Source organism: Achroia grisella, unplaced genomic scaffold (genome assembly GCF_030625045.1).
Source record: "Achroia grisella isolate CSIRO2021 unplaced genomic scaffold, CSIRO_AGI_Agris_v1 utg779, whole genome shotgun sequence".
In the NCBI taxonomy this organism is placed as follows: Eukaryota; Metazoa; Arthropoda; class Insecta; order Lepidoptera; family Pyralidae; genus Achroia; species Achroia grisella.
The window spans coordinates 3,406,999-3,419,474 of NW_026713019.1; the positions used below are offsets into that span (position 1 = coordinate 3,406,999).

Sequence of the window (12,476 nt, forward strand, 5' to 3'; positions counted from 1 at the left end):
ACTATTTCTATCAGTTCTATAGCACCTATAACACAAGCTCTAGTTAGTCTGGGACTAGATGATGCTGTGCGAATTGTCCCGGATTATTAAAAATACCTATGATTTCCATATATCTACACAAATGAAGGTACAGTTACTTTTTAAAAAACAGTGTTTATAATAACGTTACTAGGGGGGAAGGGGATTGTTAGCAATGGGAACTAGTAACTCCCATTGCTAACAATGTACCATGTTAGGTCGACCTCCACGTGGTTCCCCCTGGAAACCATCGTGATGAATTCTTGGTGAATTTGTCATGATGGGCTAACTGACCTGACCTCATGCTCATCTTGTCATCCTCCACTGGTGCCCTGCCAGCGTAAACCGTGAGCGCAGGCGGGTGCACCATTCCATTATCATACACAAAAAAAAAATAACGTTACTATTATTAGGCATACTCTATCATCTTATTATAGAATAGCCTACCGCAATACTGTAACGTTGGCGAGCACTAGTGGAAAAGGCTAGAGTAAGTATAAAATTACCTGGATTCAATATCTGGTCGTAGTAAATTTACTAGGAATGGATTTCCTTATGATGGTTAAATTGATAGGGTTATTTAGTCCCCAATACTAATAATCCCATGCCTACAATCTACGAATATTACATAAGTATCTCAATAACCATAATCCCAACACAACTGAATCGGGTAGTAAATGTTAAAGAGCAGGTAGCACTCTTTATCAGAAACACAAAAGAAGATAGACATGTACTTTTAAAATTATAAGCAAAATAACTGATGTCACTATTTTCAAGATCACAGATATACCTACGTTACAGTAATGTCTTAGAATTGTAACCATTTTGAGTAAGTCACACTAGCATCGGCTATTATTTTAAAAGTACATGGCTAGGAAAAAAATATATAGCCTTGAAAAAAACACCTTCGTCTTAAAGGTATTTTTACGGTCTTTCAATTATGTATAATAAACTATTTATCTATATATTATTTAATAATAATAAACTATTAGGTACTAATATTCATAAACAGTACGTAAAAGATCGTAGCAAGTTATTATAAGGTAATTACTAGGATTTTTATTGCACTTTATTATATTTAAAAAATGACCTCATTCATACATGCTCCGTAGCTTCGTACACAATATAGCATTAAGATAATCTTTCTGTTTCAATTGTAATAAATTTTTCGAGCTATTATCGATATTGGATAAAGCTAGAATCATGGCAATATAATATTTTGGTGAAAATGAGCTACTGGTGAGCTCAAATATAACCATGGGCATTCTGATATAAATATGGGTTGGACTTATTTGCATCGAAGACTAGCTGTTTCGCACACCTTCATGGGCATCATTTATTCAGTTTCTCATGAGTACTTTAAAAATTGCTTACATTATAATATAAAAATACGCATCTACATAGTAAATTTTGGTTAAGAATTGATAGTTAGTCAGAACAAATTAATATATAGATTACTTGATTTGCAGATGTTAATCTCGTCATGGAGCCTAGATCCCATTTATGATGATAAATCGGTGGTAGTGTTTGCGTTGAAGGGATGAAAGGAGGAGAACGCAATCAGGTGAATTAACCTATCGTAGAAAGTTCTCCGGAAACGAACTACAATAGGCACTTAGGTATGATAACGTTAAGGTCGATCTAATAGGGTACATTGCTATACATAGTAAAAGGCCCAATTACTAATTTCATCTGCTTTGTAACTTGAAGGTCAGTAAGTAAATATTTGCTTGTTTTTTTCTTCAGAAAACTAAATAAATTTTTAGAAAATATCTGGCTATATTCTGACCTAAAATTAACTTTTCGGGCACAATTTATAATATAATGTACTTCAAATAGAGCATATAAACACTCCGTATGAGTATTAAACACTAATGAGTATTTAATTACTTACAACAACATATTTTGTATTATGAGTTCAAGATATTGAAATTAACAATAAATTGGCTATTTCTCTAATAATAACCCTTCGTTGTATCCACGAACTGACATAACTGTCAGTGTTAACTGTACAGTGTCGTAAAAGCACCGCGCGCAGTGTGTTTGTTGTTATGAAAAGGTCTGTAGAGTTGTGTGATGGTAGTCTACGCTATGGGCGCCCGAGCGCTCGTGTGCCGAGTGCCGAGCAGAGTGGTCGCGGCCGTCATTCACTGCAGACACCCACCCTTGCAGCGGGAGTTGCGGCGGCCGCGCTCGTTCGGTCGATCGCTCATGGCGAACGACTCTTTGAAATGCATCTTCCGACACCACTCCGCACTCCATCCACATTCACGTGTAGCATGGGCACGCTAATACACAATCCGCTCACTTATCACCACACGTCACTGTTCCGTTTAAATTCTAAACACCGGCACTGTCGTCCCGTCCGTCTGTCACCCGCCGTGACACGGACTCGTTACGTACTCTGGAACGTGCCACATTTTCGATGTACAGAGACGACAACTAGGTAACAAAGTTTCATAGGCGCGAACCGATGCGACATTCGGCCTCGGGCGCGGACTGGCGCGCGATGCGAACGGCCGCCGCCGCCGCCTCCGCCGCGAGACCGGACCTCGCGTCTCGGGGGCGAGGATGCGGGAATCGGCTTCGGCGCAATACCCGTCACGAAAATAATAGGAACAGCGAGTGCACCTCAGAGGCGCGACGCGACGCGGTCGGTGTGAGCGAGACGCGGATAAACACCAGACTGTTTACTTACGGTGTTCGAGCGCGGGGCGGCATAGCGGGGCGAGGGGCCATCGCCTGCAATCCGCGCGCTGCAATTACTGCCTGTAGAACCACAAATTCATCCCAACTTGAATAAGAATAAGAATCTGGTTACATTTGCAATATAATAAAGAGCAAGTATTTCGACAAAACTCGAGTATTAGGATTGCCCCTGTCGACGTTCAACAATTACGTCTACCAACTGATGTTGTTTATTTACTATGTTATAACAGCTGCGCTGTTATGACTTGACACTGACATTTTCTTGTCAGCGGAATGTATAAAATCGGGGATGTTTATTACAGAATTACCGAATCACATCTAATTTAGTGTTTACTAGAAAGGGATTTCTTATATAAAATATATTATTACGTTATTATATATGCATTTTATTGCAGTATATACCTGCCTAATGCCTAATATACCTACCTGGATAAATCAATTAATAATAGAATACCTAATTTATGTACAAATAATAAACGAAAGATTACTAAATTCTTATAATCAATAAATATATTGATTATCAGTTTGTTCTAGGGAGAAAAGTATTTAAAACCAGTGGCAGCGGTTTGTTTATATATAGGTATATTTGAGGAGCATTGAGAAGCGCCTTGACGAACAATCGGCGAGAGCTAGTGCTGTGCATCGAGCGATGGTGACTGCATTCCAACGCCCCTGCCTGCCGCGAACCGCGGGCCCTCACCCCCCGTCCTTCCGGAGCTCGTCACGTGACGCGCCGATTAGCCGACGAGTGCGCCACCGCGACCGAAATAGAGCGCGTACATACAATCTCGCATCTCGTTCAACTCGACTAAACTCTCACACCTCTTCTCTTTGGTTGTCTGTCGCTTATAATCTCACATCATGGCGTGCATGCCAGAGCCACGTCATCCATTACGGTTTGCGATTTGCACCCGTAATGAGTGTCGCCAACTCGCCACATTTGCTATCAGCACCCACTTTCAAACGATCCAACCAATAAGCGTTCGAAATAAGCAGTAGAGTAGCAACGTACCAATGCCTCTGTGTCTAGTTATAAGTTTATATCTGAAAGTAGATCAAATCTGAATCTATAATTAACAAGTGTAAAGAAAATCAGAAAACATTACCGTAGAGAAACGTTACCGACTGCGTATATACATCAAGATACTAAATATATATCAAGCAAGTAATCGAGTTAATTTGTAGATACATAAATGTTTACGTATATTTTACGTATTTAATTGTTATTCCATATTAAGATATTATTTCTACATATTTAGGTACCTAGTACCTTCACAACTATTATCTCAGTTGGGGCAGTTAGAGGTACTGTCAATATAAAGCTCTAATCTCGATAAATCGTCTGCAAAAGAGAATCAAGTAAAACGTAAGTATGCTATACCTAATATTACTGACTAGATTACCTTTTAACCTATCATCCCCTAAATTACCATTACAATACAAAACTACACAAGTTAGAGACAGTCTTGAATTTGCGAATGCCATATGTAACTCTCTCCAGTGAATAATACAACGACGAAAGAAGACTGGGATTACTTGGTATGTTATGTACTTACACAATGCGAGTTGATGCTACATATATATAAGTTAGATAGATATGTCTATGTAGAAGTTTCTAAATAACGCGTATAGGCGAAGGGCCTCATTGTGTGTGTGCGACCGAGCTGGGTCGATGGACGCAGTGCGCGTTCTGTAGCGACAACTATAATGACTATATTAGATTTTATTTAAATATTACCACGTTATAAAACGTCACATGAATACAATTAAATACATATTACTACAATAATCACATGTTTAAAAATTAAATCCAGCCCCACTCTACCGCAATAAATATTAAATAGATTTATATTGTTACATTACGCTGTCGATTATGAATATGTAGGATACAAATACCGACCTAATACAAAAATAGACACATCTAAAATAAAACGAAGCGAGGAAATAATGGCACGCTCCCAACGAGGCAACACAAAGCAGAGCAGACGAGTGGTATGGTAATGGTAACTATGACGCGACGATAGTTCTCACAGCGTTCCTGACTAACAGTGATCAATCTATGCATTCGTATTTCGTAGCAAATCCCATTTCATACGTGTACGTATTTGTATATAATACCCACTTACATACTTTAAAAAATATGATGCGACTGTCAAAGTAAAGAAAACTATGTAACCTAGTTAATGCTTTTTAATAATACTTTGATCAGAAGACATTATAAATGTTTGCAAATCACGAAAGGCTGCCGCACTTAACAACAAGAAAAAGACGACAGGATCAATACGGGCTGCAAAATGTACACGTGATCGCGTCACTATATAACTCCCTCGCACCACCGACCGCACCCCCAAAGCACCCATTCTCCCTGTACTCCAATGTCGACACCAAAGGATTTTTTACGGTAAGTGCTCGTACCGTATTGAACCGACAAACTTACAAGTAACTAAATATTATTATTAACCACAAGAAAAAATATATAGACAACAAATACTTAGCCGTACCTATGAGTTAACTTCGATTCGTTTCATTATAATGGCCGCAAGTTGACAAACGTAACATAAACCAGTTCCCGTGGGCGAGAGGCAGCGGACAGCCCATTGCCACCGCCCCAGATAGGGTTGTCGACTGCAGACGTCTTGAAAATACTAATACATGCGAATCGTGTATCATCTAAATAATAATTTACAATATTTCTCTGTAACTCGGGGAACATAATATTTGGCAGATGACTTTAAATAATAAACATTTTATTTAAAAAAAAATCTTTCAAGGGATGAATTCTAAAAAAACGCGGCCGTTTACACCGATTTGAGATGTATAACAAATAAATTCCTGTAATAAACCATCGACTTTTTTTATATAGTTATTTTACAAAATGCATCGCCCACGTGAAACTCCTTTGTCTTATGATTAGAAATGCTGCAAATAGTAAAAGTCCGCCATGTGCACCTATATATTTGTGTATTTGTCAATTGTGTATAAAAGTTTCAATAAATAAATCTTTATTGCGCAATAATATAGTTTGTAGCAATGGCATGTTCGAACTTGTCTAACGAAAAGCGATGTTTAAGTGTGGGGTTTTTGTCTGAAACTGGAACTATAAAAATGAGGGACCTCCTTGCGATTCTGTTTGTCCGATCAATAACATTGAGTAATGCTATAACGGCTGCCGCAGATCAGAGGGGAGCGGTTAGGTTAGTACTTACAAAAGAAAAGGTTTCACAGAATGAAGTTATATATTGTTTGCAGCAGAGCTATCATCATAAGTTACAAAATGAACTATGTAATTTATTAAATTGCCATCACACATTAAATCTCACCAACTTTATGTTTTCGGTCTGTCTGTCATAGGGGTTTTTTAAGAACTAACAATAATTATTTATTCGGACTCATACAGATATTCGGCTCAGAAACTTTAGAGATAAGAAGTTATATCGGTGGTAATTACATTTTGAAAAGCATAATTATTTAAATATAACAGAAAAAAATACAAAGGTGTTCTTAACTTGGTCAGTATGCGAGGAGTCAACAACATTTATTTGTTTACTTACAATGACTAATTTGATAAAATTTAATTTGATGTAAACCATATGTATCGTGGTATTTACGTGTAACATTTTATTGTTTCTAAACATATTAGACTTAGGGCACTCGCACAGCGAGTGTCCATCATACTTTATTGTCGTAATTTCAACCCTAAAAACTTGAGACGTCATAGAGCATTCATCTATTCTTATCCTAGGTATTTCTACAGTAGAGTCATCTATAAATACGAATAAGATGGCAACCATGATTTACTTTACAACCTGTATCTGTTTTTCTGTGTATCTCACTATCAAATAAGCAAAGTATAAATAAGAAAAAAATGTGTACAACGTAAATTACGATTAAAATTGCAACTTTCTATTGCACATAGCACGCTTAGAGTCTCTTTACGATTAAAACCACTAGACTTAAACTTGGATAAATGAAATTGTGGTATTCAGTCGACAGAATTGGTGGCGGCATCGATGCGCCGCGCAGTATTTGCAACGGATGCAGCGAAATGAACAGTTCGTTGACCTCGAGCGAGTTGGGTTTCACTTGTAGACCAACGTTAAGTTCACTGGCCCTAGCATAATTTACAATCATACTTTCATTTTTTTAAACTTTGAAATATAGCAAAATCAAGGTCACCGAGATATCACCAGAGCAGACCAGTTACAATTACCATCGGTTTTGATATTCATGATATTATTCAAAGCACCAGGTATAAAAATTCACATTAGGACATTAGTAGGTCTATTATAGCATACTCACCAAGTAGTTTCGAGTAGGGTTGTATTTCCAGTTTTTCTATTGCACTACTGTGGTTTGAATTGGCGCTCCTACAACATCTTAGGACCAAATAGGAGTGACTGTTACGCTGTCGCCCATGGTGGATCAAATAACATGGTCAACCCAGATGTGATAATCATGTTAACGCCAACGTATCTCGTTAATGCAGGCGGGTTCACATATTCCATCAATATAAATATAATATATACACATTTGGGATAATGTGTAATCGGGGGATACAGCGTCTCTACAGGTTATCAGGACAGGTTGTCATGGCATAACGCGGCGTGGCCCACTACCAAAAGCATCTAAAATTCAGGCTGTGGGACCCGCCTTAAGCGGATTGCAATAACTTTGTTCGATTGTTTGAAATGAATAAAGGCTAATACTTTATTTGTATACTTCATTGCGCATGCTAGATCGATAACGCAAATCATTGTTGTAGCGTATATACACTTACCTACCTACCTATACATCTGCTATATATGACTTAAAGGTCAAGTCACAATAATTAAATGTTAAAAAAGTAAGGACGTAACTACTAATAATAAATCCTATAAAATAAAGAAACTAAAACGTGTAGAGCAGGTCTGACGATCTACTATTTTACTTTACTAATTATTGTACACTGTGGTCTATGAAAGAACCAATCGACATAGCATTGTTACTTAATTATTAATAGTTTTGATTACGTGTCAAAAACCAGTACAAAAATTAATTCGATTGAAATCAATATTTGAGATTAGATTCTGGTGTGGGCCTGCTGGTAGGCTTTACGTATTATGTGACATTTATACATGTAACAACAGGTCGGAAGCAAATTTCAATGTAATCTTATCACTTATCATTGAAAATTATCTTTTCATTCAAAGAATATATTACCAACCATAAGATAACAATTACATATTAAATAATGACTCATATTTAGGCCTAAATTAATGGTACCTAAAGTTCTAATAATGTTTAACATTGGTACAACAAATTTGGTTTTCACCTCTAAACATTTTGGCCATCCTTGACTCGTACAATATTTAGGAACCCGACTGCACTCTATCATAGATTATTGTGCTACTTGTACTTGTCTGTGCAATAGTTACACTGTATCAGAAATTGCTTATTATACATAAGAGCGGATTAATATAGTTTATAATGAACCTGAATTAAATGATACTTGCAGATATTAAATTAATAAACAAATTATGTAAGTAATTATAATATACATACTTATAATGTAGTAAAAATTCCAATAAAAATATTATAATGTAGAATCCGAGAAGTTATAAATAACCCATTTCTAAGATACGCAAAACTACGAAAGACAAGTTAGTTCGTCAAAAAACGTCAAGGTCACAGTGGTGCGCATGTGCGGAGTTGAGTATTAAAGATTTTTCGAGTGAGCACACAAAAAGCAATCTTCCAGCCTGACAACAATCCGTTTACTTTGCCCTCAATTTGAGTAGACAGCCAATTACAAACGGCCAACATTACAAAATATTGATCATCGGCTAACAAATAAATATTTAATGCATATCGTCCACAGCCTGTGATTTGAAAAATCTTGTAAATACTGTATTATTAATAAAGCCGTAATATCGACTATAACATTAATAAGTGCCGAAATATAATACCATTTATATATTCATATATCTATAAAGTCTAGATAGAAAATCATCACCCCCATCTTAAAGTTATATATTACACATACCTAATAATATTTAGCGATATTTATTTATTAGTATTTTATATTTATAAGTATAATTGCAATAATCTAAGTTGTTAACAACATCATCCCAATAGCAAGACAGATTATAATTTTTAATACGTCACTAAAATAAAACTGCTATTTAATCGGTAATAATTAGTTTAGCACCATACCTAACTTTAAATAAAAATCTCTGCTAACATAACTATTATTGAGCACCCTATCACCTATTCTTTACGAAACCAAGTGCGAGCACCTATTGATTTGGAAGCAAGGTTAGCTCCGGGATCGATCCAAGTCTTATATACGTATGTTTTATATACTTCGTCGCATTCTATGTGGGGTTCAACCGCGATGCGTCAACCGATGCACATGCACCGCGCACGTCTCCTCTGCCTCCGCCGCCACCTCGCCTCTTATAGCCCTATCGTTCACATCGAACCTTAACTACCGGCACATAACAGAGACAACGCTAAATTGAACAATGTTACTGTTCTTACTTTAAGTCGTTCTGGCTAACGTGTGAGGAGTATATCATAAATACGAACTAGGCAAAATTCAACTTTTAGCAAACTTTAACAATCTTTTCTTAAGAAAACTGACCAAGCAAATAATAAAACTGCCTTGTGACATCATGTCTAGATATGGTATGTATCTACATTATAATAACAATCGGACAAAAGATAAAACTTTCTAAGAATTAATTACACTTTTGTATTATAAGTTTTCTAAGAAACTGATTCTACATACCGTATCAATGTCCGGTCAGACTCTACACAACAATTCCCTGCACCATGGATAATTTTTATAAATATTTTCCATGGTATACGAAAGCTGCTCACGCACTCATCATAATTCGATCTTAAACGAGGTCGTATTAAGGCGTAAAGGATGAGCAGAGTATGTCAAGTAATGTAGACCTTACTAGAAAGTCTCTCGGTGCCCCAGGGCCGAGGTGAACGACATTATGTCTCAGCGGCATTTGACGACAAATTATTCCTTTTACTGAAGAGCGATATTACATTATCAGTTACAGGATTGCATTCGCATTTTAGAATCCTAAATAGAGATAGAATATAAAATTAATACAAAATAATTATTCTTAATGCATGTGGCTTTGATTGAACACAATCGTTAATAATATTTATTACTTATAATTCAGGCTAAAAATGCAAATAATGCGGTTATAACTTAAGTATAAAATCATTAAAAAAATCTCAATACAAATAATAAAATTCAATATATTACAAAATAATAGTGAAATACACGCATGAACAATGTTACAGATCTTTATTTTCCTATATTTTGTTAAACATTGAAACTTAAATTAATGATTATCAAACTTCTCAAGTTATTAATAATGACTGATATTAAATAAAACCTGAGGCACAAAGAATCGACAGAATACCTAAGTTAACAATACAAATAGGTTTCATGATTTAATTTAATTTTGTTTATCTACATAAGATCATCGAACTGTAATTAATCCTTTCAAATCGATGGTATTAGTACTTTTGGAAATATAGCGTTTTGTGAAATATTTTTGTTTGTTCTTTTTGCTTCCAATCCAGCCACTACCCAGCCCATTGAAATCTTTTCTGTTGCATACATTAAAAAAATATATTACATTAAAATATAGTTTAGGTGCACTACAGTGTGACTCATACATAAAAAGAATTCTGAAATGTAAAATTCACGAGAAAGATATCCAAATTTACACAACAGGCGTGGCAGATTTGTACGTAGGGCGAGCTGGAATGACCTCGGGTCGTTTCCTTATTGATCTGGTGACGGTCGACAAGTGACGTCAGTACTACGTGACTATATCATACATCATCAAGTAATATCATAATAATATTCTAGAAGGTTCTACAAGAAAAGGGTATGTAAGGCGAAATATATCTATTTTTTGATCAAATAATTAAAGCAGATGGAAGAAAAGTCTTTGAAATCATAAATGGCGTCACATGACAGCACCCATCTTCAGGGCGTGTGCAAATGAAGGCTCAGACGAAAAAAACGTGAAGCCGTAAAATTATCATTATGAGATTTTCAGGAAATTAGCTTTTAAACGTAAACGTTTTAACGTAACGTTTTAAATGTTTAACCAACAAAATCTAAATAATAATTAAACCCATTTGTGAATAATAATTTAATATTTCTTTACCCTAAAATTGTCTATTTTTAATATGATGTACTTCCTTAAAATTTTCATTACAAGCAATACATCTTTTTGTTAAAAGGTAACACTCAGAAACAATTATAATTTCTGTTCATATAGCAGTTACTATATATGTATATATTATAGTTTCAACAGTTTAGTAAGTATATAGTATAGTTTTATATCTTAATCTTAATAATAATAATATAAACGCGAAAGTTTGTGAGTATGGATGTTTGTTACTCTTTCACGCAAAAACTACTCAATGGATTTTGATGAAACTTTACAGTAATAGAGCTTATGCATCAGAATAACACGTAGGCTATATTTTATATTGAAATTTATCGCTGGTGAAACCGCGTTAGCTGTGCCTTAAGTATGTGCTATATAAAACTATGCTATAATTTTGATACGAAAAAATAAATTTCAGAAAATCACGTTACAAGATAATCCAATCCAAATTCTCTTTTGAATCTGTTACTACGATTCTGTCTAAGAGTAAATATACTATAGACAATTACTATGTTTCACATTGGTCTATATTTTTTATTTCTTGCGGGCGTCCAGTTATAAACGAACTTTAGCTTTAAATAAGCTTAGATTGAACAATATATCTGCATAACAAACAGCTTATGTCTGTGTGAAATGCGAAATAATATTCTTTATATTTTATATTTTTTATATAGGTACAGTGGTTCGACGTATGAATTCGGTATCCAGAAACAAAGTCTAGGTTGTTTTTTCGTTCCCAATATTCGCAGAATAATTTTATAGTAATACTTTTCAATGTATTGGATTTAAATTTTTTTTGTGTATCATTAAGAATAGACATGTACAAAAATCCCATGGACCAATATTGTGGATGGATGTTGTTTTTAAAAGACGTAGGCTACTTCTTATTTCTGGTAAATATATACAGATAAATAAAATTGGAGTGTCCGTTTGTAACACTGAAATAACCTTTTTATTACATGTAATAAAAAATATTTTGGTATATGTACCGTATTTAAATTGATATATATAAATACGGTACATATACCAAATTTTTTTTTTGTTTGTCTGTCTGTTTGTTCCGGATAATCTCTGAAATGGCTGGTCCAATTTTGGCGGAACTTTTATTGGCAGGTAGCGGATGTAATAAGGAGTAACTTAGGCTATTTTTTTTAGAAATATCCACAAAATATCTTTTTTGTTAAATTCCACGCGGACGCGTACGCGTATTATAGTACACTAAATCACTTACCAGGGCATAACACCTTTTCCGTCATGCCTACGATTCCAGCAAATTGTCTTTAAAATCCTGAAAACAAAGGAAACAAAACTTAAGTTGGTATAGTATATATAAACAATTATAATTACAAACTATGTACACATTTTGACTATGAAGACATCGCCGACTGGATTATTCGCAATTTTATTATTTGTTTACATTTCAGTGAGAACTTCCTTTGAGACCGTTATTTCAGGCATATTTAGGCGCCACGAATATTTAGAAATTGATTGTAAATTAATAGTGTCCAAATAAAAGATAATGTTTACCCAAAGTGGTCTATACAAAACTTAACAACA

General features: G+C 35.1%; 1 protein-coding gene across 1 annotated transcript in view; it reads right to left on the minus strand.

Annotated features, from left to right (window-relative positions):
* LOC131850726 (serine/threonine-protein kinase tousled-like 2) overlaps positions 1-3,010 on the minus strand; it is a 36,440-nt gene extending 33,430 nt beyond the window's left edge. Inside the window, exon 1 of the mRNA XM_059201068.1 lies at positions 2,183-3,010. Within this exon, the coding sequence (XP_059057051.1) occupies positions 2,183-2,255 (73 nt within the window). The 5' untranslated portion in view covers positions 2,256-3,010. The remainder of the gene's footprint in view (positions 1-2,182) is intronic.
* Between the last annotated feature and the right edge of the window lie 9,466 nt (positions 3,011-12,476).